The sequence below is a fragment of the Manis javanica genome, chromosome 11 (genome assembly GCF_040802235.1).
Source record: "Manis javanica isolate MJ-LG chromosome 11, MJ_LKY, whole genome shotgun sequence".
Taxonomy (NCBI): domain Eukaryota; kingdom Metazoa; phylum Chordata; class Mammalia; order Pholidota; family Manidae; genus Manis; species Manis javanica.
The window spans coordinates 102,224,976-102,251,352 of NC_133166.1; the positions used below are offsets into that span (position 1 = coordinate 102,224,976).

The following is a 26,377-nucleotide window of genomic DNA, read 5'->3' on the forward strand; positions in this document are numbered from 1 at the left end:
GCTGTGAGAGACCTGTCCTTGGGGAACATCTGTCCTTTGTTTCTGGGCTTATATGAAAGGACCAATGGATAACATGCTTATTAAATTTAAAATATTTTATTTTAGGAAAGGTACTCTTAGATTTGTTTCAACTTTGTTTTCTATATTCACAAGTGAATCATGATCACCTAGATACAGCCATTGGTTCTTCTAAGTCTGTATAAAAAAGGTGTTTTTTGGAAAAACCACAAGAAAGATACAGCTGCTTTCTCTTTGCCCAGATCAGTCACTCACTACTGTTAGATTGTGCATTTAAGTCTGGCTGCCATCTGATACTTTTAGGTATTTACAGATATAGTTAAAATTATACCCCTAGACCACCAGCTTTCAAAAGAATTTTGATCTGTTTGACTTACAATAAATATGTACCAAACACATATGAACAATTTCTAAGCTGCTAATTTGGTTTTAAAAATAGAAACTGCCAACATTTATTAAGCAACTTCTATGTCAGGCATATAATAACGCACTTAATTCTTTCATAATTCCTTTGAGGTAGGGTAAGGTTCTTCTAGAAACGGCTCTTAAAAGATAAAGCAAGGCTGGCGGAGCCTCAGTGGTCTGCCCAGGGCCCCACAGCTAGACGGTGAGGCCAGGGCCTAAACCGGGTCTCGCTCCAGCCAGATTCTCATCACCACACCATGTGGCTGGCAGGTGGAGCTGGCTTCTGTGATGATCCTTGCAGTTCTAGGGTGAACCTTTCCGTGCCAGGCACGTGAACCACACCACTAGGACAGGTTACTGGGAACCATGGTCCGCTTACTTTTTATACATGTGCATTCGTAGCTACACAGAGGAAGGGTGGGGAAACACATATGCACAGAGTCGCGGTAACAGCCATTTCACTCCTTGCAGAAGCCCGTACTCTTTACCCTTTCCGAGTCACTGAGGTTGCACTCTGCCTTTGTGTTCTGCAGGATTCGCTCTGGACAGGCACTGTTACTGCGTACTGTGTATTGATACTGTCAGCACAGCGTTCAGTATACTGCCCAGCCTGAATTGTTCAGGAGTCTGGCTTTTTGTTAAGGAATTTGACATGCTGTAGAGTTTTTTTTTCTCTATAGAAGATGTAAGGTTTCAATGACATATTTTTGAGAAGTTCTTAGTGCTGTTGCCACACCTTTTATAAGCTAGTCAATGTCAGTAAAGAAAAATGGGACATCCATTCTCCCAGGCAACTTCTGGACCAATTAGCATCTATTAGTGGTATGCTGGTAAATGTTTAACAACTGGCTTTCCAGAGGAAAAAAGAAAGCCATGATCTGAGGCTTTTGCCAATTTCTGCGGTGTAAATACTCCCATAATGGCTGATCTCAAGCCACCAACACGTTGTCACTGAAAGTGCATTTGGAAAGAGATGCACCGAGGCATATCTTTATATAGTATTTCCACCATACAGATAGAATAGACACCCATAACCTCAAGAACATAAATATAAAAAAGTTGAAAGTGATGAGTTTTGAGTAGCTCTTACCTTTGTTTTAATGTAATTGTAAATTGCTATAATTTTTAGTAATGGCTGCCTTTAACAGTGAGCTCTCAAAATGAAAATTTCATAATTGGCTTTTATAAGCTAGTATGAGCTAGCCCAGCATACCACTGAACTAGTGTCCCAAAGATAGCAAGGCTCAACATTTCCTTTAGACATTTCACATTGTAGATGAGCCACTGATAGCAGCAGGAATTTGAGGGACTTTGGACTATGAATACGTACAAAGCACATAAATCCTTTGAGCATTCCAGGGAAGAATTTGGGGTTTGATTAATTTAAACATTGCATATAGCGATGATCAAGTTTTACAATTTCAACCTATTTTGTCAAACTTCAACTAAGCGATCTTCAAACCCAGGCTGTGGCCCATGCAGGAGGCAGCTGATGGGGTGAAGTGCAGGCTGTCTTCTTCCCGTCTGGGTATCCTGGGCAGCTCTTAAAAAGTCTGAACCAGCAAAGACGAAGGTAACTTGAATATCCAGGTGAACTTCTGTTGATTTGCCTGGGAGGACCCAGGTACCAGAACTCAGGTTTTCTTCTACCCAGCCAAGTATTTTGGAGAAGATCTGAACCAAGGCATCGAGAGATTGCTTCCATGGCTACACCCAGCTTTCTCAAAACTTTGGTCTTTCTAGCGCTCAAGAGGCTGGAGGTGTTTGCTTGCCTCCTCCACCCAGTTTTACCTCTGGTAGCACTCCGAGCTTTCCATTCCAAGTGGTTTGTCCTGGGGAGGAACTGCAACAGAGAAAACAGGCGGTCTGTGTCAGCAGCGCTGACGAGCTGCAGGAGTCACTCACGTCCAGCGCATCCCCAGGCTTTCTGCTTCTCTGCCATTCTACAGCTCGTTAGGGAGCCAGGTGGGAAGCCAGACCTCCTAGTCCCGGCAAACTTGGAGGAGGCAGTCTGCTGAGACTAGTGTCCCAGGCTTGGGAATATGGGCTTTGTTTTTCTCACATGGCTGGGGTGCTCATAACGTGCCCCTCATGACATTCAGCAGATCGTTTCCTGACTGCAAGGTCGAGAGGAAGGCTGTGTGCCGAGTGCTGGGCTAGACAGCAGTTAGCACCTAGAATCTCAGGCGAGGTGTAGTTGGTGCCAACTGGGGCCCCCACTGCTCTCTGGGCCTTCAAACTGTGTTTAAAGGGTGCCTCTGTCCACCTACTGAGGGAGGACTGGACGTCTGTTCCTTCAGGCCCTCTGTGATTATTTGCCTTCTATGGAGAGGACAAGGGCTCTGCCGGGCCACCTCTTAAGAACTGACTGTGTGCACAGCCGACCCAGTTGCTGGGCCTCGGACACTCGTGGTGAAAAGGCAGGTGAGGGCTCAGGGTTATGGAAATAGCTTTGGGACTTCCCCTGCTTGGGGTCTCCAGGAACAAGACTATTCTTAGGAGGTGTCTCTGCCCTAAACGGGCTTTTCTTTGCCACTTGGCCTGAAGGACTTCTTTTTGAGAAAGAGATTTGGACTAGAGTCAAAACGACTAGTAAAGTGCAAAGAGATGGCCAATTAGGCTTCTGGGCTGAGTTCCAGCCAAGGAGGCAGGCTCTGCCTTTCCGTGCCCTGCCCACGCTGGAAAGTGACTCCTGGCCCGTGGTGCCTGGCATAGCGGGATGCAGGAAGCTAGGTTCACAGTCCATGCCCCTCTCCTGGTGGAGAAGCCCTGAGTCGGCCTGCCCCGCCCCCTCCCAGCCCCAGGAGTCCGGCACAGACAATCGCATGGCAAGGAAGGAAGAGGGGAAAAGGAAGCTGTAGAAAAATAAATATTTCCTTGCATTTTACTTGGAACAGAACAGCATTTGTGGCGTGCTAAGATCCACAGACTCTCCCCCATCCTCGCCCTGCTCTGTTTTCCTCTTGTGTAGGAACAGATTCTTTCCTTACCTGATGAGAGTCCAGGGTGCATCCTGTGGAAAAACAGGAGCAAGACGTAGAAGGTAAAAGCCAAGCAACCAAAGATCACGCCACAGACCAGGAAACTGTAGCTACCCCGAGCCTGGAATACCTGCCAAAGGGGAAAACACAGACGTACAGGCCGTCAGAACCCCACATGAGGACGTACTGGAGGAGGCGGCCTTCTCGGCCCTTGGCAGGTTTTCCAGTCAGGTGGAGGCCCATCCCACTAACAGAAACATAAGTAGGAGGGACGTCTTGGTCTTATTTCAAGGTTGTGTTTCTAGAGGAGGCAGAAATCCTGCTGTAAGCCAGGGTTGGACCTGGTGACCCCTGCAGTCCCTTTTAGCACTATGTCTGGAACCTTCTGGAACTCTCCATATCTTCCTTAGACTCCAGTCATAGAAGGTGTTTCTATACCTGTAAGGTCTGACCAGAACTTTACTGAAAATTTAAAACATACACCACAGTAGCATATGGAATGCCCGTGGACCCGCCACCCGGCTTGAGCCATCAGCACCGATCTCCTCTAGATCCCACTGCAGCCGATCCCAGGCCTCGCGTCACTCCGACGCAGTGGGTATCGTGAGATGTAGCTCTTCCCCTGACTGGCGGGGCAAAAGGGGAGGAAAGGAGCGGTGCTGAGAGGGGTCTGGAGCCTGAAAGCCCTAGGCTCAGGCATCCCTCTGGCAGTTATCCCAAGTGTGGCTGACCCAGGGGGCAAGTTGCTTAATTGGAGTTTCCTTTGTAAAAAGAGGATTAATGGTATCTATACCATAGTCTTCAGTGAAAGGCAGATGTATCCTTTTTCCCTTGTGAACAAATGCAAGGTGGGTATGTTTGAAGAGAGCTGGGAGAGTTGGCTCTCGATCAAGGCAGAAATGCTGGGCTGGGCCCTCTGCAGGGTGGCCAGAGGCGACAAGAGGTGGGGCAGGGGGTGGGAGCTGACAAGGGATGGAAAAAGGACTCTGCAGCTCAGAGCCGTCCCAGGGCCTGGGAGCTGAAGAGCATTCCCACCGGGCCCCTCTGGCCCTGCTCCCAGACATGACTGGTGTTTGCTTTGGACCGCACGCTGCCGCCTTCACATCTCCAATCCCGCATGTGGAAGCTTAGCTTTCGAGTCTGGCCTGGAAATGGAACCAGGTAACCCAGACAGAGTGGGGCCGTGTGGGAGCCTCAGGGGAGGGGCAGCTGGGGTTCAGAAGGTGGCTGACCACATCTCACCTGCGTGGAGGCACACTCCCTTCCCCTAGAGGGTCCCACATACCGAGCCAACCAGCATCTGGAGGACCATCTCGCCGATTCCTGCCCCTGTCACCAGCACTGTGGTCGCACAGCCTGAGCAAAAGAGAAGGATTTGGTTTAGAGGCAAGTCAGCTGGCATGATCCAGGCTGTTTCTGGGGAGCCTCTGGTGGTCTGCTCAGACTCCTCGGGCTTTGGCCCTTCTCTTTGCCTTGGGAATGCTCAGGTCCTGCTGTCACTGGGTTCGCACTGTTTGAAACCTTCACCTGCTCATGACTGTCTTCAGGGTAAATTCCAAGTCGTGTAGCTTGGCATTCAGGGCCCTCCCCAGTGTGAGCGCCTTTGCAAAGATTTCCTGATCTCCTCTGGCCAGCCCTCTGCTCCGGGCAGGCCACTGTCTTCATTGCCCTGGTGTGGCACAACCGCCACACTCTGGCCAACCTGCAAGCGTGGCGCAGACCTTCAGAGCCCGGGCTTCAGCGTCAGACTCGGGTTCCAAGCCCCGCTGCGTCACCGACTGGCCTGCCACCCGAGACAGCTTCTGTCCCGTCTCCAGGCCCTGGTTTCCTTCCGTAAGATGGCCATGACGACACCTTCCCAGGGTCACGTGGATGTGTCTGATGCAGTGCATGCCAACACCTGGCATAGTGCTGGCACAGAATAAACCCTCAGAACCAGGCCTGTTCTCTGCCTAGACCCTTCAGCGCTGCCTCCAGGATAAAGTCCAGCTGCTTTAACGTGGTTTGCAAGGGCCCTTCATGATCTGACCCTGTTGAGAGCTCGCCTCTCCTCTCAGGCCACCTGCTCACCATCCATCCCCCAGCCAGGAGACAGGACCCCCCGTTTCCCTAGCCCCACACTCACTCTCGTTGTCAGGTTCTAACACACACGCTCACAACCTCGAACGTCCCCCCCTCCTCCTCTTTGGCAAACTCCCGTTCATCTCTGAAGCCGCTCAGAGTGCCTCCGGTCATCTCCCTGCTCCTCTTTGCTCATTTGTTGCTCCTCCCTGGTTGGAGAGCCGTGTACCCCCTCTCCCACACCCCACTGTCTGTTCACCAGTTACTAGGCTGCAAGCCCACGAGAGGGCCAAGCCTTGAGTTTTACTCCGCGGGTGAACCACTGCTCATTATTGGCACAGAGGCCAATGTATGGTGGGCACTTAGTGTTTTTTGAATAGAACAGAGATCATCATTGTCCGCTCTGGGCTGCAAGTCCCTCTTGTGGTTGCACTTACATTTCACCTATCTCTGAGCCCCTGCCCTGCTCCCGCCTTCCCCTGCGTGCCCCCAGAATCTCTTTCCTGTTTTCTTCTGTCTTTTCCTGTTTTCGTGTTGACTCTCTGGAGCCAACACTGGTCTCTCCCTTCTGGAGTCCAGCAGCACACGCTGCCTGTTCCACTCGCTTGTCCAGAAGCCTTTCCGCACCTCCTGGCATCAGGTGCTGTGCCAACCCCCCCGGGGTGCTCCCACAAAAAGCCAGTTAACATGTATATTGAGCACTTGTGAGTCTGTTAGGCTGCTAAGTCAAGAGCTTTACGTTTTTGCTAATGCATTAAACAATCCTAGAAGGTGGTAGGTGTTTGCATCCCCGTTTTGCAGATGAGAAAAACTGAGGCTCAGCAAGTTGAGAGGGGAAGGAAATTGGATCGCACAGGTCACAAAGCCAGGAAGTGTGGTGACAGGACTAACATTCAGGTCTGCTGACGACCTCGACGCCCACTTGCCTTGTCCCTTGCTGGGGCCCATGGAGTGTGCTGTCTAGGAGAAGACACAGCTACTGTAGGACAAAAGCCGTCAGGAGTTTAACATACTGAACTCTAACATTCGCTGATCATTTAAAACTGGGATATACTGTGTGACAGGTAATACCAATATTACTTCATTACCTCTTGCTTGAGTTTGGGGGTTTTCCTTAGGGTTCGAGGCACAGGTCTCCGGTCTCTCGCTCCTGTGGATAGCTGATCAGTTGTGGCTCTGATTGCTCCGACCCCCTCCCGCCATGGGCCAATTTCCCCCACTCCTCCTCTAAGGAAATCATTCATCTTTAATGCTGGTTTTCCAACACCGTAGAGCATCTCTGGTTACTTCTAAGGCCAACATTAAATGTTCAAAGTGTAATTATTTTAATTAACTCATTTTAAGAAGTCTTTGCTATATGCACTTGGGAGGCTACAGAAAGGGGAGGGAGATTAGTGGAGAGAATTAGAGGTTTCTGACATCAAAGAGGCTGTGTCACGACCCAAATCATGGGGAGTCATTGCTCTAATCCTCTGTGTTTGAACAACATCCACAAGAACAACAAAGCGGGAGGTACTATTACTGCTAAGTAATAAAACCCTTTTCCTGCGCCACTTCGCTCTTCTTTGAACTTGGAATTTCCATGTAACACACGTGTCACACAGATGCCGACCGTCAGTGGCAGACATCACTATGGGGAAATGGGAAAGAGCTGCTTACTGCCTCTCTGTGGACTGAAATCACACGATACGGGTGTAATGTTGAACAGGGGGAGCCACGTTGGGCAGAACAATCCTGATTTGTGGACTGTGCCTCCCAGTCAGGAGGGGAGCATTCATTTCTGTGAGGACGTGGGGCAGTGACCTTTCAGCAGGAACCATGGAAAGACGGGGTGTGTGGGAGGAAGTGGCAGGCAGCCAGAGGGAGCCCCTCTTTGCTGTCATCCTCTGCACACTCACCTTTGTACTGCAGGATGTCCTCAGTGTAGGCCAGCATGCTGGGGAAGGTGCTACTGAGGAACAGGCCCAGACTGGCTGTCCCCACAAACAGGAAGATCACGTTGTAGGAGAAGACAAGGAGCACCAAGAACGTCACCAGCACGCCGACCTGTCGGAGCAGAGATGGAGGCGATTAGCAGCTGGGAAAAGCTGGGCAGCCACTGAGACGGGAAAAGCCAGGAGTCTGTCTCCCGACTTGGAAAGTTCCTGGCTGGCTGCAGGAGCAGTGCTGGGTCCAGTGCGCCATCCGGTGGGGTATGTGGGAACTGCACCTGCCTGAACTGTTTCCACCAAGGCAAAATTGTGAGGATCCAGGACAGCGCCAGGAGGCGAGCCCAGCCGGCCGCCGACGCACATGGTCAGCCACACCCACGTGAAAGGGCTAGGTGGGGGAACACTGCCTGTCCCCCAGGTCTGTCTGGAAGTACGGGAATTCCACCCAAGGCACCAGTTCTCTGCCCTGTCAGCCTGAGTGTGAGTCCTTCCCTTACGGAGATGATAGTCTTTTCTTTCCCTAAAAGCCTTGAATTCAGAGGAAGCCGTAGGGTAGCAGGAGAGGCAGGAGGGTGTCAGGGTCCCCACTTTCTGCGAAATCTAGGCAGGCCTCCCAGGGAAAGGGTCAGTGGCTGTGGGAGCCCAGCCAGCATGACCCCCCTCAGATGCCCATGGCAGATTCCAACCCATGTTCAGAGACCCCTGATGGGTTTAGGGCCAGAAATCTTTCTAGTTCGGTAAGGGTCCCTGTCACGTAGACATATTTTTGTTAAAAAAATCCTTTGGTTAAATTCTTTGAGGTGGTTTTACATCAATGTTGGATAATTTCTATGCAAAGTGCATCTGGGAAGAAACCCAGGGAGCACAGATTTGGAGGCAGAAGACCCAGGTGTTGGGACCAACTCTGTTTTATTTACCAGCTCTGGGGCTTTGAGGTAGTTGATCTCTGATTCTTAGCCGCCTAGTCTGCACAATGGGTTACAAAAGCTATGTTGAAGCGTGGTGGTGAAGTGATAGCAGTGAACGGGTCTGTAAGTGTGAAGCTCTAGACAAATACTAGTACAGAGCAGAGAGCTAGGTGTGTAGGAAATCACGTTTAATGCCCCCAACTGCCACCCCCCATTTAACAGAGGAGGAAGTGCAGATCCGAGGGGATTTGCTCTAATTGGAAAAACAAAGCCAGTGACTGCAGTCCGGGAGCCACTCACCCTTACCCTCCTTTACCAGCCCCTCAGTGGTGGTTGCAAGATTCGATGACCTGGAACCCTGTTCTGGCTTTTCTTTGTCTCATTCCCTGTTAGTCCAACTCCACAGTTTCAAGTGTCTCTGTGCAAGAACTCTTAAATCTATCCCTCCAGCCATGACCTGTGGCCAGAACCCCAGATGTACACATCACACTGCTCTTTGATAGGTCACTGGATGACTTACAACTTGGCCAAAACAGACCTGGTCCTTTACGCCCCCTGAACCTCCTCTCCTGCACATCCGTTCACGTATCCCCATCTACTCAGCTGCTCAAGCCCTGTATCTAAAGTAGTCCTTGATTTCTCGTTCACTCCCCTCCTACAGTCAGGCCAACTACCAGTCCCGTTAATTCTACCCAAAAATGTTTTAGAGTCTTTGTACCTCTCCAGTCCATCCTAACCACCCTCCCCCAGTCCCCACCTCCAGTGCCTGGGCCGCAGCAGGGGCATCTCCCTGCCTTCCTGCTTTACTCCTGTCCCTCGACAAGCCATTCTTCCCCAAACTGGAGTGTGCTTTTACAGTGCAAAGCGATCATGTCCACTCCCCACTCACAGCCTTCTGAAGGACTCCTACCTCTCACTTCGAATAAAATCCTAAATCCGGCTTAGAAAACCCTACCAGGTCTAGCCCCCGTCTGTTTAGCCCCTGTCTGCTTCCCCAGCCTGCTCTCTCTCTGCTCTGCATCCCCACCCTGCCTGCCATTCTCTTGCTAAGTTTGTTCCCCCTCGGGGCCTTACACCTGGCAGTGCCAGTACACCTGGCACTCTCCCCTCTGCTCTTCACGGGCTGGTGCCTCCCAGATTGTCAGCTTTCAGTTTATAAGCCTGGGCCAGAACCAGTACTATGAAGGTGCTCCCACCCCCTCCCGCCACCTGGTCACACCACTGACAAACCACACATACTTGCGGGCAAGCCTTGAAGAGTCGCCCTGATCATGTCTAGAGGTGGGAAGTTCGGAAAACACCCGGCTCTTCAATTCCAGCCCGAGCCACAGACTGAGTGTGCCTGGGGCATATTAGTAACTCTGCCCACCAACACCCCTCCCATTGGTGGGGGCCCCTGCTGGCTGGTGGCCCCATCTGGCCCTCAGCCTGCTTCCCACCTGCCTACCAACTCCTGCTCCTCCCCTTCCATGCCAGGGCACACTCTCCCTTTCCCCTGCCCGTTCTCCGCCCCTGTGATGGCAGAGGCCCCGCTTCTAAGGCTTGGCACCCCCACAGGACCCTGCACAAAGGGCAGACTCATTAGCCGGTAAGTGGTTGTTGAGTCCCAGGAGAACACTGACAGCAGGCTGGCTGTTAGTTTACAAACGAGAGGAAGACTTGGAAGAAGTTGCAGGGAATCTGAGACTGTCACTTGGCAGCCGCAGCGTCAAAAACTTGCTAGGGCTGGTCAGCTCAAGTCCCAACGGGGTGCCCACCGAAACCACTTGGAAAGCTTCCAAGACAACCCAGATGCCCAGGCTTCCCTCCACCCCCTGAATCAGACTCTCTGGCCGGAATCTAATGTCCAGAAGCACCTCTATAGGCCTCATGTATTTGAGAGTCACTTGCTCTAGGAGAGTACTTTCCCAGACTTGCTTGATGACATGAAGCCCCTGACATGTTTGCTAAATACAGAGTACCGGGCCCTCCCTGGGCATTCTGATTCCTGAAGTCTCGGTTGGCCCGGGAATCTGACTTTCCTTTTAAAAGACCAGCACTCCAGGTGCCAGTTTTTTGTTTTTAGGTTTTCTGCAGAGCTTTATTGAGGTTGTATAAAATTGGAATTGGATTAAATTCTCCCTGAAATACCCCAGCACTGTGCTATGTTATCGCCAGTGCTTATTTTTAGTTTACTTTTTAGTGAAGTATCGTTGATATACAATCTTACATGGGTTTCAAGTACCCAACCCAGTGGTTCAGCAGTTACCCACATCATTAAATCCTCACCCTCATCAGTGCGGTCACTATCTGTCACCATAGGGGATGTCATGGAATCAGATACAGTTCTGTCACCAGCGCCTGTGTCACATGGATGCTGCGGACTTCCTTCTCTCACACCCAGGTCCCACCCCACTCTCCTCCCTGGTCAGCCGGCCTCAGGTCCTCCGGGGGCTGCCTGCCAGCAGACGGGGACCCCACCCTCTCTGGGAAGGCTCTCTGCTTTGCTGCACCCCATGACCTGGATGCATGGGACAGGGCCTCCTCCTCACTGAGCTGGGCCTTTGCTGGGCTCTTCAGCCCCTTCCCTCCCCCAGGGCCTTCCTCCCTCAGTTACTCTCTGACAGTGGTATCTTCGCAGGAACCCTCCCCTCACAGGCTTCCCTCCTTTCTCCTCTGCCTCCAGACGGGCTCACGCCACCCTGCCTCCTGTCAAACAAAACTCCCTTCAGCTCAGAGCTATTTGCAATATGCCTCCACTTCCCATCTCCCTCTCTCCTTCATCCGCTTGAGTTTGGCTTCTACCCTTCTTCTCATCTGCACTGAAAGGAAATGTCTTTCTTGAAGGTCATCAACCAGCACAAAGCCAACCCAAGGGCCTTCATTGGGGCTCATGATCTTTGATCTCTGGAATTTCAACATTATTTCCTGACCCTTGTTCTGCTAGAAACTCAACCCACTTGCTGAGGGTGGGCTGGGCTGACAAGCAGTGAGTTCCCAGTCACTGGACAGGCCCTTTGGAAGAGAGACATGCAGGAGATCGGAGCCCCGGCAGGAGGCTGGGCTAGACAGGAATCTGTGATCCGGACCCCTGTGTCACAGATGGCAATGTGGACACACATCGGGGCCAAAGCCTTAACCAGTCGCTCAGGCCCAGACCGTCTGCCTCCCAGAGCCATTCTCATATGCCAGTCTGGCTACCTAAGGATCTCCTGAGAGAGTTTCAGAATGCAAGTTCCCAGGCTCCAACCTCCAGACGGTGATTCTGAAGGCAGAAGGGCCCTGGCCTCCACTGGCCACAGGGTTGGGCCCATTTGGGCACCCAGGTGACACTGGAAGCCCAGAGCCAGCACCTGCCTCCCTGTTCTCTTGGCAGGTTGTCAGCGAGGACCGGGTCCATACCCAGCAGCAATCACCTCCTACAGCTCCTTTTCTTCTTCAGGGGACAAAATCAAAGGCGCAAGAGTGACTTTTCTAAAACGGCCTCCACCTCCTGGATTTCCGTCCCTTCCTTGGCAGCATCTCTCCCCACTCTCCTACGTTTCCACCCTGGTGGCTGAGTCCAATCCTGAGCAAATGTCCTGGGGGCAGAGGTAAGACCAGGAGTCAATAGCCTCCTGGCTGCCAAGAAGGAAAAGGGGCCACTTACCACATTGATGAAAACCATGGTGGCTGGCTTCATTTTTGAGGAGATGGGGATGGAAATGAGCCGACCCAGGGTGATGAAGCCCCAGAAGAGGCTGGGGAGGTACCCGGCCACCTTGTGCCCCACAGACAACGGTTTCTCCACCGCGTAGCTGTACACAAAGGCCGAGTAAGCCCCCTGTGGAGAGACAGGCCCCACTGAGCGCACCCGCAGGCCAGCCAGACCACCCTCATCGCAGAAGTTCAGGCCGGGGCCAGTGTGCTGAGGGCCGAGGGAGGACAGGAGGCTCAACAGAGGGTGGGCGTGGCGCCAAGATCATAACAGCACGCAGGGCCAAGTCGAGGCTAGAACCTGGGAGCCTGGCAGCTGACATACTGCCCTCGCAGAGGCCTAGGTGTTCTAGGGAGGTGAATGTAGGGGTCCACAGGGAGTCCTGAGGGGTCTGGGCACATAGGCCTGCTTCCTACTCAACCAGAGCAGAGCTCCACCACATGCCTTATCTATGAGGATTCCACAGAAGGTTTTTTGTTGAAGGAAGGGTGCTGCAGCTAAAAAAAAATAAAAGGTTTGCATAAGCATCTCATTTTACAGGCAAGGGGGCAGAGAAAAGTGACCAGCCCAAGGCTGCACTGAGAGTTGGAAGCAAAGACTTGCCACCAGTCACTGAAGTTTTTTATGGCCTTCTCTTTGGAGAGTCGCTCATATGGCAATCAGTTAATTCAAAACTGATTCTGTTGATCAGTAATTCAAAACTGTCCTACTCTAATCCTAAGAGATTTCTGGCAGAAGGCACTAAATAGTATAACAGAGGTCAGGACTGGGATGAACAGCTGGGCCCAAACCCTGCCTGCACTTGTTTACAATCTGGCTTGAGAAGCCCAGGTCTGGAACGCATTCCAGGAAGCAGCGTGTCCTCCAGGGGGTATGGCATGCCCTCTACTTGGGGAAACAAGGCTCTGCCTTTTTAAAAAGTGTGGGAGGCCTGTACTCAGTGACAAATGAGATAGGCCCCTATCCACAGACTTAACAAAAATAAAAGCAATTGGCACCATGGTACCAAGGGGCTGTGGACAATTTTGGAAACAGTCTCCCCAAGGACTTTCATTCGGTTTAAATTTTTGAATCGGTACAGAGGTGAGTCTCTGGGAAGCCTTGATGCCCCCCTCTCGCCCTTGCCATTCCCCAGATTTGAGTCTCAGGGGACGACCCCCTAGTAAGCGGCACCCTCCAAGGACGGCTTACCGTCATGCCATCGGTCATGAACAGGACCAGGGCAGCTGTGATGTGGATGGCAAAGAAGGAGTATGGGGCTCCTTTGAAGTTCTTCCTCTGACAGCAGCTGAACAGGTCCTCGTGTCCTGGATGAGACGCAAGAACACGGCTGGGCCTCAGCCTCTGCCCCCCACTCTGCCTGCCCAGGAGTTGTGGCTGGCAGTCACAAGAGCCCTGGTAGAACAGGGAACCACTTTCTGCCTCCCACTTTCTCTAGCTTCCAACCATCTGTTAGGGGAAGCCCCTGTCCATGTCAGTCCTGGTGGAAGTAAGGCTCAGAGAGGGCAAATAACTTGCCCAAGGTCACACTGGTGGCATTAGGCAGAATGGAGGTTGGAGCCGGAAGTCTGCCTTCCCCATGCTCTTGGCCGGGTTGATCCATCTCTGGCCTCAGGAGACATCACTGCTAAAGTTTTTTCCAACTATTCTCACCTGTGCTGTATGTTCACCCTCTCAGCAGGGGGAGGGATTACCAGGGAAGCCTGCAGTGGGGCTGTGAGCATGAGAGTTCATCAGCGCCCCCACCTGGGTGTGGCTGAAACTTTGGGGGCAGTGAGGAGGCATCTTCCTTCTCAGGAGGCTGGGTCTCCAGGGCGAGCTCATCCGCAGACAGGAGCAGGGGACTCCTTTGAGAGCAGCAGGTCAGCAGCCTCTCCTTGGACAGCAGAAACAGCACAGCCAAGGGCACTGGGAGCTGGGGGGCAGGCAGAGGGTCAGCAAAGCCCTGCCCCCCTGCAGGCTTCCCCGTCCCGTGCCTGGGCCATTGCACACCCTCCACACGGTCGTACAGCACATGCCTGCACAGTCCTGGGAGAAAACAGCTCTTTCCCTAGGTGTCCACCCAAGAGCCGTCCCCAGCTAATGCAGCCAGGGCAGGCTTAGGGTAATCACCACCCAACCTTAACCACATCTGTTTCCCTGACAAGACATACTCATCACACGCAGAGCTTGGACTCATGTCAGGCCTCTCGGGGCCCAGGAGAGGTGCCAGAGGCAAACTTGTTTCTCACATCTGCACCCTGAATGGTGCTGGGGCATAACCTCACACTCCCCTGTGCTCGTAGGTCACACGAGGCTTTACGAAGAAGTTTTGATTTCGGTTAGCACCAGTCTAAAACAGTATAGTAGTGTGGGGTGGGGAGGATTATTATCCCCGTTTTCTAGATGGTGTAACTGAGACTCAAAATTATCACTTAGCTACAACCTGTTACAACTGGGAGAGACCTGGGAAGTCAGCTAGAGACCCAGAAAGCACTAGTAAGAGGCCACACAGCTGACTGGGGGCAGAGCTAGACTGCAGTCTGGCTTTGGGATTTTGTCCGGTGCCATCTCCAGCTCAGGGCTGTATGGGTGATGTTATGCCCTAGGAGGGTGCCGAGGCTGTCCTAAACTGGAAAACAGACATGGTCTCCTTTTGATTGCAAAGTGCATGCTACGTGCAGTGTGTGCACACACACACATGCTCAGTGTTACGTTCCCTGCTATTTATACGAAGCCACTGAGGTTTTATGAACTCCCCAGTGCCATGAGAAATGTCTCCGGTTTCTGAGGTTGCCTGGAGAAGCCTCCACCGCCTCCCTCAGGTGCTCTGCCTGCATCTAACCACCCTCACCGCCAGGAAGCCCTTCATCACGTCAACCTCTGTCCTTCCTGCTGTAACTTCATCCTAGTGCCTCTAGCTTAGGAAAGAGAGGAAGCCCAGGGAGGCGTGAAAGTTTCCCAGAGGCCGGTGGGCTCCTCTGGGCGTGGGCTGCCAGCCCCTGCCTGGTGCTGTCCTGTGGGAGCCTCCACTCTGCGTGGAGGCATGGTGGCTCTCAGGGACATTCTCCCAAGTCACCAGCACATACCCTGTGCTGACACCTTCCTGCGGGCACCTTGGGAGCCTCTGTCCACACTCAAAAATAAGTCAGTCTCAGCGCAGCCTGAGAGCCACAAATGGGGCTGAGTGGGAGGAAACAGCCCCTGCCCTCAGGAGTCCTGGGTCTGCTGGGGAAACAGGAAACCCACACACAGGCCTGTGGTGGCAGAATGCCCGGGCGAAGGCCGAGGGGAAACAGCTGTGAAGGAGGTGCGGTCACTCAGGTGGGGCTTCCCAGGGAGGTGGGCGGTGGGAAGGACTTCACGGGGGACTGGCTGGCACCGGCAGCAGGATCGCACCCCAGCTTCGTGAGAAGCCCATTCAGGGAAAGCTGGCCCCACCTTCAAAGTCCAGGAGCGCCAGGTGGCCTGTGCTGTGCCTGCACACACCCACGTGCAGGCACAGCCCCGTCTCTCCGGTGGTGGACTGTTTATCGTCAGACACAAACCAATGGAAAAACTCCGGACATCCCGAAGCAAACAAAGTGCCTCCAGTCTGCACCTCATGGAGCAAGAGAAACAGACCTCGGGCCCAAGCGGGACCTTCCGGCTTCCTGGTCCCGGAGTCTCGGCCTTGAGATTGTACTGAGTGCGCTCCTTCCCTATGCGGGTCCCACTGGCGGGGCACAGGCCCAAAGCTGCATTGTTTCCAAAACAATGATGGGCACGGGCAGAAGGAGGAGGAGCGGAGGAAGAGGCTGTGTTTCTGAGACCCCCTGGTTGAGGATTCTGGTACAGGACAGGAACGTTGCCAGGAAAGGAAAAATGAGCTGTGACTGTGGGTCAGCAGGTAGGAGGTTTGTGCTGGGCCCTGGGCTTGTCCGGCCCAGCCTCTTGCTAGCCCCTAACCAGGCCATGAGCCAGTGATGGCATGACACTCCCTGTCCTGGCGCTCGGGGAGAGCGGTCTCAAAGACCCCTCCGGTGCTCCACGCACGGCACCACTTGAGACGAGCAGCAGCCGGAGAGCCGCTACAGTGCCTGAACCCAGCCTGCCTGCCTCTGGAAGGCTAACAAGTCTTCCCAGAGCAAAGCGGGGCCCTGAGTCGGCGATGTGCCCTACAGGGCCTCCATCCCACAGCCAGGTGAATGGCCACCTGGAAGACTGCCCCGCCCCCAGCCCAGGCTGGGCCCGAGCCAGGTGGCATTCCTGAGCATCCTTCCCAAGCCAGAGAGCAGCTGACGGGGAGTCTCCCCACCTCTCCCTCTGGCCCCAGCCTGGGCTGACGTGGGGGAACCGTCTTGGGTTGCAGAGCGCCAGAGGAGGTTTGCAGCCAGAGGCCAAGTCAGCAGACTTGGTAGGTTGGGGGTCCGAAGAGGCCTTGGGCCTTCCCCACCACAGGGAGCTGGGCTCTCTTCTCCACTCCCACCACAGGCAGGGGCCCTCAGAGGTCATCGTGTCTATCCTCCAGCCTCTGCAGGAGCCAGCCTCACAGCAGGCACAGAAGGGTCCCCAGCACCCTAAGATGGCAGAGAAAAGCCCAGTGTGCCCCAGTCCACCTCATCTGGCCTTGGAGGAGAAGGGCTGGTTTCCCAGAGAGCCTGCGATGACTTGAAACTCCTTGTGCTCACCCTGCTCACGGGTTTGCCTCCCCAAGAGCCGTGGCCCCGGGGTGTCACATCTGAAGGACCTCAGCAGTGATCTCACGCAACCCACTCTGAACGTTTGCCTGCCCTCTCGCCGTCCTGAGGGCACCCCTCAGCCCCAGCCCATTTCTCAGAACAAGAATCTCTGCACTGAGCGCTGGCGTGGACTGTAGGTGACACTGTCCCCTAGTCCTGACACACCCTCTCCCCAGTGGCACTCACATTGATCAGGGCCATGATCCAGAAGGCGTAGGACACGTGGGTCCCCGTCCCATCCTGTGAGGGCAGCCCGGGGAGCGTCTGGTTGGACCAAGGCCGAGCCTCCGTGCGGTGCTGGCCCAGGATTCTGGAGGTATGAAATAGGTGGCCACCGGATGTGGCGTTGGCCGTGCTGTTTGCAGGCAGGCAGCTGGCCTCAGACAGGAAGGGGTCGGCGATGAGGGGGCTCAGCAGGGCACCAAAGCCCACAAAGAAATGGAGAACCTGGGAGGGAAGAGAAGTGGGATGGGTGGGAGGATGGCCCAGGCTGGAACGCCCCAGCCCCACCTGTGTCCCATCAGGGAGCCCCTGCTTGGCCCCAAAAGAAAGCAGAGGAAGTTGGGGGGGCTCTTCTCATCACTTTTTGGCCTGGGGTGACTTGAGGACGCGGCCAAGACCCTCACTCACTCTCCATTCTTTCCCAAATCTTACCCCACCTGGGGGCTGTTCGCACGTTAGCGCCCAGCAGCTAACACCCCGAGGGAAGGGGCTTCATGAACGCAAGGGCAGACTGGGGTCCGGGACAACCGGAAGGAGCCGGAGGGGGAGGGCAATCCTTCCCATCACACCACTTTCCAGTTCACAAAGTACCGCTTCTCGTTAGCACTTGGGTTCCCGAGACCACCCTGCACGCAGGGCTCCCTACCCCATTTCAGAGATGAGAAGACCCAAGTCCAGGGATACTGGCTGGAAGCCCTCATGTTGGACTGACACCCTGGCGCTCTTTCTGGGTCACCACCCTGGCCGAGGGGAAAAGATACCCAGCCTTGGGGGAAGGGCCAGGGGCGAGGGGCAGGGCTGCCTGTGGGCTCACCTGCAGGAAGACGGCCGAGTCCTTCTGGTAGATCCTCACCAGCTGCATGTTGGCCACCGTGTCGATGCAGCCCATGGCGAGGCCCGCCAGCGCCATGACAGAGGCCAGCACCCTCACGTTGCGGCAGAGGGGGATGACGGCAAACACCACGGAGATGGCCAGGGAAGAGGTGAAAAGGGCCCATAAGGACTGGGCCAAGCTGCAGAGCAGAAGCTGAGGTCAGCAGAGGGGGCCCGTGGCCTTCGAATGAAGAGCCCCTCCGTGTCCGCCACTCACTGGGGGGGCCTCAGGGAAGCCCAGACCCTCCCCCACCCTCTGGAAGGAGGGGGAAGGGAGCTGTGGAGGAGGCTGTCACCTATTAGCTAGGGGTTGTGGGCGAGATGGTTCACATGTCCAGTGTCCTCAGGTGACAATCCCTGCCTCACGGGGTGGCTGAGGACTCAGGAGGCTGCAACGTGGCACACAATGGGCATGCCACAAGTGTGACTGCTATTTTTACCTGTGAGCAATTGCATGCTGTTTACTTAAACTTTAAATTGTTTACTTATAAAAGGTTAGATGTAAAGATGTTTCCGTCCCTCTCCGGGATGGTGTAAGGGAAATCTGCCCCGAACATCTCAAGGGAACTGTGCCGTAGCTATGACACTGGAGGGGGGGCCCGGGAGGGAACGTGACCCAGAAAACCCCTGCGCCCTCCCCAAGCAGGAAGGGCAAAACGGCCAGGCCCTTTGAAGGCACCCAGCCTGAGCCACCCGCACCAGAGCCCACAGCCGAGGCATTTGGGTAACCTGGTGACCCCAGTATGCGCAGAGATTTTGGCCTCTCTGCCTGGCAGGTGTCCAGAAGGGAGGCCCCCACAGAGAGGCGTCTGAGCGGCGACCTCCCCACAGGTGCCCACAGCAGGCAGGCTGAGGGCCTGCTCGCCCATGAGCGAGCCACGAATGGGGTGTCTAAGGCTCTACCAAGGTCTTTTAGGCACACCCTGCCTGTGACTCCCAGAGAAAGGAAGGAAGCCTTGCATTTTCTGGGACCAGTCTAAAGTGTAGGGAAGGAGATTGGGCAGCAAGAATGTTCTGAAAAGGAGAGGATGTGGAGCAACTTTCTCAGATTATGACAAGCTGGAGAGCCCCCAGTCAGCCTCCACCTGTGTGTTGGACCTGGAGAGGTGGGGGGCAATGTGGCAAGAAGACCTGAGTTCCCAGCCCATTAAGGAAAAGAGGGGGCCCCCAGGAGGCCTCTCAGGCAGCGCCTTTCTCCGGAGTTTTGCGCTGACAGCTTTGGCCCTCAGCTTCACATCTTGCCCCCTCTTTGATTAAATCCTTTATCAAAGGGCTCTGCTGATAAGTAGCAGTTGGTCGTTTTCTCTTGTCTTGTTTCCAGGCTGATCTGCGGGGGAGATTACTGATCATGACCCCTGCCTGTTCCCAACTCAGAGCTGTGTGTGAGGGGTAGGAGGACTCCCTTCCCCCCAGCCACTAGGAAGAAAATGGGGGGTGGGGACAACCTGCTCTGTGGGTCCCCAGAACCGACAGCCTGCAGCCTGGCTGCCAAGCCCCACCTTCCCCCCTTACAGGCAGGCTGCCTTTAAGGCTCCCTTTGCCTGTGCAAAGCAGACTAGACACCCTCCTTCCTGGCCTGACTCAGGGACAATGAGAGGATCCCTTTCTCCCTCAAACGTTCCGCATGCCCAGGACAGCACGACATTTCCACCGCCTCAGTCCCCACTTTGCCGTAAAGTCCAGACACCGCGAGTCAAGTACATATTCTCTTGAAGAATTAACACATTATCATGATTGTCCAGAAAAACCTGGATGAACATGGTTCCTGATCGGTCCTGTAGCAGAGTCCTGAGAGAAAGGGACTTGGGATCAATAAACTGAGATGGGAAGGAGCTGGGAGAAAAGAGTGGTGATAACAACTCACATTACAGTGTCCATGGTAACAACGATTTTGTTTACAGTGCCTCAGACATTCGGTGCATGCGACCACGCTGTGAGGCTGACGTCACAACGGGCCTGTTCGGCCCATGAGTAAACTGAGGCTGAGAAGGGCTAAGAGAGTGGCTGACAGAGCCTACACTCAAACCCATCCCTGCATCATGCTGCTTTTCCATGGAGGAGAGAGAGAGAAACTGTGTGTAAAAGGGCTGGTGCTGGGCCACAGACCCAGCAAGGCTGCAGATGGGGGCATGGCCAGTAGGGAACAGGAGGCCAGCTTCTGCAGAGCCTTGAATGGCGGGCATAGGAAGCAATGTCGAACTGCTGTAGTTGCTAGAACATGAGCCCCCAGTGGTCCCTCTGCTGATGTTGTGGGAGCTCCAGACGCTTCAGATTTTAGCTGCCTGCTCCACTGCAAGCTTTCCGAGGGTCTGCCCCAGCCTGTTCATTGTGGGCCCCCACCTGGCACTGAGCGTGGCCCTGAGAAGGTGGTCGATCCAGGGCTGCAGATATTGCTCATCAGATGGGAATAGTGCTTGAGAAAAGCTTGTCTTCATCTCCCACACAGGACGGCCTGGAGACAGGAGGCTGGTGTGGGAGTTGTTCAGGGGTAAGAGAGAGAGACAGAGAGGGAAAGAGAAAGAATAACATAGGGCCAGGCTGCTGATGGAAGAAAGGGTTAGGGAAGGGTCTGGCATGGCGGGCGGCCCTGTCCAGGCCTCTCTTCTCTCCTACCTTGTCATTCTAAAGAAGGACACTTGATGCCCACAGAGGGCATTTTTGTTCCCAGGCCCAGTGACAGGCAGGAAGAAGGGATACAGAGAGAATAGGTAGAAAGGAGAGGCTGGAGGGGGCTGGGAACCCCACCCCCGGCTGCATCTCTGCCAACCCTGGGTCATGATTTTAACTTGCAGCGCACCAGCTGGGGCTGGGGAGGGCTAAGCCCATACTGGGCCTGGCGTCCCCGGGCACCAGGGGATGGAAATCCATTCCCAGTGCACAGGGATACTGCCCCACAGGAAACTGGGATCGCAGGCCGCCGGCCACCCCAGTTGCTTTGGCAGGGCTGTGCCTGGGCATCCCAAAAATCAGCCTGAACCCATTTCTTTAGAATGTGGTAGTGTTGCCAAGAAAAAATAAATGCCAGATACATCCCAGAGCCAGACTGAAATACACTAATTGGCTTGGTCACTTAATGGTTTGGTCAACGGCTCCTTCCAGGAATGTGGGTAATTGAAAACTATGTAATAATAATGTCAAAAAACAGTTTTGGCAGCACAGATGTAGTGGGATTTATAATCAGAAGACTGGTCTTAGGTCCACCTCTGCCGCTTCCCAGCCACGGCTCAGGGCAAGGTGCACACCCTCAGCCCCCGTGAGCCTCAGTTTCCGCCCCTCTAAAATGGGACAGTAAGTCCTGCCTCACGAGGCTGCGGTGCAGTCAGGGTGATGTCACAGTCGTCCTCCTTTGCTCACTCCCTGGGCTCTTCCCTGGCCACCAGCAGCCCTCCCCGATGCCTACCCCCTCCCTGCTGGCACTGCCGGCCCAGAGAAGTTTGCTCAGCAGAAAGGGTGCAGAGAGCAGTGCCAGCCCTGGATTTCCCCGAGGCCCTCCTCTGCTCCTGCGGCAGCCCCCGCTGGGAGGCTGGTCCAGGAACTGCCAGCGTGGCAGCAAGGACCTGGGGGTCCTTCCCCTCATTTGACAGATCAGGAACTGGGCTCCGGCAGGGGAAGAGAGCAGGATGGTGCCAAGCCTGGGTCCAGTTTCTTGACTCCCAATTCAGGCAAAAGCCAGTGAGTGTCCTTGGTCTTCCCTCCCCTGGTCCAGGGTTTAGAGGTTGATTCCAGCCAATTAGAGGGAGGGTCCCACTCCCCCAAGGCAGGAACCGCCTAACCAGTGTAGGGAACCCTTCCTCAGAAAGCCCAAGAAGCTAAGTTAGTCATTAATGGCTCCGCACGGACGATGCAAATGGGGGAGGCAGGCAGGCAGCCAGGTCCTGCCCGAGCCTTGCTGGCTGTGCTGGAGGTGCCTGCCCTGCCAGTTTGCTGTGTGCCCTTGAGCACACTGCTGACCCTGTCAGCTCAGGTGATCTGCCCTACCCAGAGGGCACGCGTGATCCCTTTCTCTGGCCTTGCTGTGGCGCCTGCCCTGGCCTCCCGGTTCTGTGACAAGAGAAGGGGCTGCTTGGCTCCGAAATGGCGGGGGGTGGGGGGAGGGTTTAAGCACTAAGGCGTCAGCCAGCCACTCCTGCCCTCCGCTCCTCAGGGGTGAGGAGATGCTGCTGAGGCCCAGTGCCAAGCCACCGTGGAGTGAGGGACCCCAGGGCGGGCACTGACAGCCTTCTCAGTTTTGCCTGGTCCACCGTGGGTGATGTCTTTCCTTGAAGGACCAGAGGACAGGAGCAGAGTGCAAAACCCAGCAAGAGTCAGAGGCATCCCCAGGCCTACCCCCCACCAAAATGAATAGGCAGCCCCCAGGAGAGAAGCAGGGGCCTGGGCCAAGAAACCAGGAGACAGGGCACCCCTGGGAGCTAGGGCAGGCTGGAGATTGCACTCAAGCCAGGACTGGGCCAGGGGAAAGGGGCCCCTCTAACTGGGTCACCCCCACACGGACACCCCAGCTTGTTCAGAGCCCCATATTAAGGCTGGGGGGACTCAGTGGGAGGAGCAAAAAAGCCTGTCTTTGGGGAGGCCCCAGCTGAAGCTGGGACTGCCCTGTTGGACTGGGCTGGAGTGGGCCCTGTGTGCAATGGTCTCCCGGCTCGCAGGAAGCATTCCTCACACGCTGGTTGGGTTTACAGTTGTTTCCCCTCTGCGACACCAGTTCTTTGCATGCAGGGCTCTCTCCTGCCACTCAGCTGTCAGCTCAAATGTTACCTCCTTAGAGATGTCACCACCTTCCCTGACCACCTCGCTAAAGTAGCCTCAACTCTGTCGCGTGCCATCCTCATCCGTAGTTTACTCCCTTCATTTTACTAAAACAGTCCTTCTGAAGGAAGCTCCACTAGAGCAAGGGGCCTTGTCTGTCATCTTCACCCCTAAAACAGGGTCTGGCTCAAAAGATACTTGTTCAAGGAGTCAATTAAGGCGTGGAATGAGCTTAGAGATATTTTTTTAATTAAAAAGAATTAAGATCATGCAGCATCTTACTATGCTAATAGACCGTGACTGCAATGGGGTCGGGGCGAGGGACTTGATAATACGGGTGAATGTTGAAACCACCATGTTGTTCACGTGAAACCATAAGATTGTCTATCAACGATGCCTTAATTTAAAAAAATTAAGATCTAATTCACGTTCCATAAAATAAAGTATACAATTTGATGGTTTTTGGTGTACTTAGACTTGTGAACACAGGAAAGGCCAGTGTTCCTGGCAGGGAGACAGGGAGAAGGCTGGGGAAGCTCTGAAAACCCAGGGTGGTTAGACGGGTCCCCAGGAAACCAGGAGGAAAACCCTAACCTCTTGTCTAAACAGCCCTCCTCTTTCTTGTCTGACAGAACACATACCTAGACTCTTTATCAACCAGGTGGCTTTGTGTTTTTCTCTTCTCTGAATGGTTTCCTGCTCTCGATAAGCAAGATTTTTCTAAGGAAGGTCTAGTCCAGATTCCTGAGGCCCTAATTGTACCGTTCTCCCTTTTGGCCTGCATTTCGTGGCCTCCTTCAAGACCTCTATGTTAGAAACCAGAGAGAGAAGTGGGGAGAGAGAGGAAAGAAGGGAGCTGGTCCTACACAGAGGAGGGGCTCCTGTCCTCCGCCGCCCCACCTCTAACACCCAGGGCTCTCCGTGTGCAGTCCTCCAATGCACGTCCCCATGGAGGCATCCAGAAGCCCTACCAGCTCTGGTTCTCAGTCTGGCCCAAGCAGTAGGCAGAACTGAGCAGGAACCCTAGAGAAAGAGGCGATGCCTCTCCTGTGTGTGTCATCCTGCACTTCCCCTGACCCCCACCCCCACCCCCACAGCTGGCCCTTGCAGGGTTGTTAAACCAATCCCGCACAAGCACCCACCTAGCCCAGTACATTGGCAGGTAATCACTTAAGCTGAAAAGCACTTGCAGGGGTATTAAAAGGGGTATTTTAACTTGTGGTGAGGCCTCAAGGAATCAAACTTTAGAGGCAGGTTTCAGGGCTGGTGGAGGTCTGGTTTGTTTTGGGGTTGGTGGGATCATGATGAGCTGTCTGGCCCTAGCTAGGTAGTGACCCGCATCCACACACAGGCCACCCCTGTGTGCTATCCTCCACTTCCATGGAGGTCTGCTTTGATCTTGACCGAAGAAAAGGGTTCTTGAGGAGATTTTGTTTTGGGGGTGAGAGGACTGAGGTTCAGAATTTAAACCTGAATCCCTGATAGGACCAGTCCCTTCATGCCCACCCCTTGGATCCCAGTAGGAAGTTCCAGAAGCCCACAGTTTCCTTCTCAGATGTGTCAGAGCAGGAATACTCAGCCAATGTGTATCTATAGGGTCAGTCATATCATGCCTGTGCCTGGTGAGGATGGGGTATAACTTGTACCCTGTAGACTGAAATGTGACTATTCTTAAAGCAAGACCTGCCAAAGTGTCTGGTTCTTGAGACAAATGCCTGGGTTCAAATCCTGGTTAGGCCTCTCAATAGCTGTGTGACCTAGAGCAAGTTTCCTCACCTCTCTGTGCCTCAGCTTCCTTATGCACAAAATGGAGATAATAGACCTACTCTACAGGGTTGGGTGAAGATTAAATGAGTTGATACAAATGAGGCCCAAGGAATAGTGCCAACATTGCATAAATGCTCAACAAGGTTGTCGATTATAACTACCATTTTCGTTTTTCTTTTCTGTGAGCGGCAAGACCAGAGCCTCTGACGGAGGAAGGAGCCCTGAGGGAGGTGCAGAGCAATGGCCCAGATGGGTGTGTGTCTTTGCTGTTTTCACAAAACCTGGTGTGCCATTTAGAATTATCCTCATTCCCCTTCCTGGTCTTTGAAATTCACATGTTCTTAAAAAGTTCCAGGTAAGGGACACTTTGAAAGTCAAAATACTGAAAACAAAAACAAAACCAGAAAAACACTCTGATTTCTAACTAGACCTCTAGGCAGAATCAGAAAGGCTCTTCAGCTTTTTCTTAAGATTTTCTGAATCCCCCATACATCTAATCCTGCACAAAACACACAGAAACACTAACGTACACAAGAAGACTTGCTTCTTAAGAGAATAATTCTTCAGCTCACAAGAGGATTTTGGTATTGGGGATAGTCACTCCTTAATTTATGTGTGCGTTTTTTTTGGTTGAGGGGCTTAAAATGGGGTCTGTGTGCATGACACCTGTGTTCCTCTCCATCTGCTCCAGCAGCAGTGAGGCAGATCGGAAAACTCACCCTCAGGAATACTTCTAGGAGTCAGCCAAAGGGCTAGAACCCTTGCCCCAGAATGGCTCCCTTGAAGCTCTCTGGGATAGCCCAACTGTGGTCTGTTCCAAGGCCACGGTTTGCTTGAGGCCATGCAATCCAGGCAACGCCAGCCAGGAGCTGGGACTAGGGAACTCTCCAGCAGCTTTTGGCTTGCAAGTCATCTATGCTTTGCTTTGGGTCTGTTTTCCCAGCTGCGCTAGAGGTGAATCCTGCAGCCTTTCCAAACGGCCCTGTCCAATTTGGGCTGGGAGAGTAAGGCTCGGCAGTGGTATCCGGAGGGGCATCTCCAGGGCCACACCAGACACAGTCCAGTCCCTGCCTGGGCACAGAGGCAGGGAGGAGTACCATGGGGTTGTGGAAGTGGAGGGGAAGCCTGGCACCAGAGATGGAGAAGCACCTTACCAAGCTCAGTGAGAGACCCCAGAACCTCCCCTGCGTGGCCCTAGCGGTGACATGGTCCTGTGTGTCGCCGGGGGGGTGGGGGGCCTGCTCCCTCAGGAGCAGGACCACTCTGCACCCGTGGTCTCCCGGGAAAGGGACAGCCTGTGTCAGCTGAACGGGGGCGGGGGCTCTGAGTGGAGCGCGCCCCGGGGTGCTCTGTCGGCCGCCAGCCCTGCCACCCGGCATAGCCCGGAGGTGACACTCCCACTCTCCTTCCACCAGCTTCCAAGCCCGCCCCCGGCAGCAGGGGCCCCCGTCAAACCTCAGACCCGCTGCCAGAGGGCGACCCTCCCACTTCTGCCAACTCCATCCCCCCTCTCCCCGGGGGGTAGGGGTGAGGTAAGCGGGACAAGAGCTGGTTTACCCTCTCACGGGGGTGAGCGCAGGCAAATAAACCCAGAAGTCACCTCCAGTCCCCGGAGAGTTTTCCTGGGAGAGCCGGGCTGGGGGCGGGAGGCAGCCTTCGGCTCCGCGGGGCGGGCTGGCGGGGCTGGGAGGGGTGGTCCCCGGCCGCAGCAGGCGGGGGCGGGGGGAGGGCGGCGGCGGAGCGGCGGGGTGGGGCGCGGGGGCTGGGGGCGCGGGCCCGGCACTCACGTCCTCTTGAAAACGCCCCCGAGGGCGCTGCCCAGCAGGAGGCAGAGCTGCTGCGAGAAGAAGACCCAGGAGATCTGGGGCAGCGAGCTGTGCGTCTGGCAGCGCAGGTCCAGCAGCGTGGGCCCCAGGAAGGCGATGCACAGGCCGAAGCTGAAGAAGACGCTCCAGTAGGTGAGCGTGGGCTGCAGGTTGCGGCGGAGCAGCCCGGACACGCGGCCGTCGCAGCCCATGGCCCCGCTGGCGGGCGCGCGGCTGCCGGCTCCGAGTCGGCGGCCCGAGTGCGCGGAGGCCGGCAGCCGGGA

The 26,377-nt window shown here is 54.5% G+C and overlaps 1 protein-coding gene across 4 annotated transcripts; it reads right to left on the reverse strand.

The window, feature by feature from the left end:
• Positions 1-76: 76 nt before the first annotated feature.
• On the reverse strand, positions 77-26,377 carry MFSD4A (major facilitator superfamily domain containing 4A). Of its 4 annotated transcripts, XM_073217055.1 has the most exons (11): positions 26,076-26,374; positions 20,116-20,241; positions 17,717-17,915; positions 16,867-17,127; positions 13,727-13,895; positions 13,172-13,287; positions 11,933-12,106; positions 7,364-7,511; positions 4,690-4,760; positions 3,414-3,534; positions 77-2,266 (listed from the first exon to the last, which is right to left on the reverse strand). In XM_073217055.1, the coding sequence occupies exons 1-11, from the start codon at positions 26,303-26,305 to the stop codon at positions 2,211-2,213; spliced, it is 1,671 nt and encodes a 556-aa protein (XP_073073156.1). In that variant the 5' UTR covers positions 26,306-26,374; the 3' UTR covers positions 77-2,210. The 4 variants fall into 4 exon arrangements, with proteins under 4 accessions (XP_073073156.1, XP_073073159.1, XP_073073158.1 ...); XM_073217058.1 differs by lacking the exon at positions 11,933-12,106 and having other exon boundaries at positions 26,076-26,376; XM_073217057.1 differs by lacking the exon at positions 20,116-20,241 and having other exon boundaries at positions 26,076-26,372.

Coding starts and splice junctions, on each gene's coding strand:
- MFSD4A (XM_073217055.1), bottom strand. CDS start 26,305: ATGGGCTGCGACGGCCGCGTGTCCGGGCTGCTCCGCCGCAACCTGCAG. Junction 13,288..13,726: donor AAAGTTTCAGCCACACCCAG/GTGGGGGCGCTG, acceptor CGTCTCATCCAG/GACACGAGGACCTGTTCAGC. Junction 3,535..4,689: donor TCCAGATGCTGGTTGGCTCG/GTATGTGGGACC, acceptor CCCCTTTGGCAG/GTATTCCAGGCTCGGGGTAG.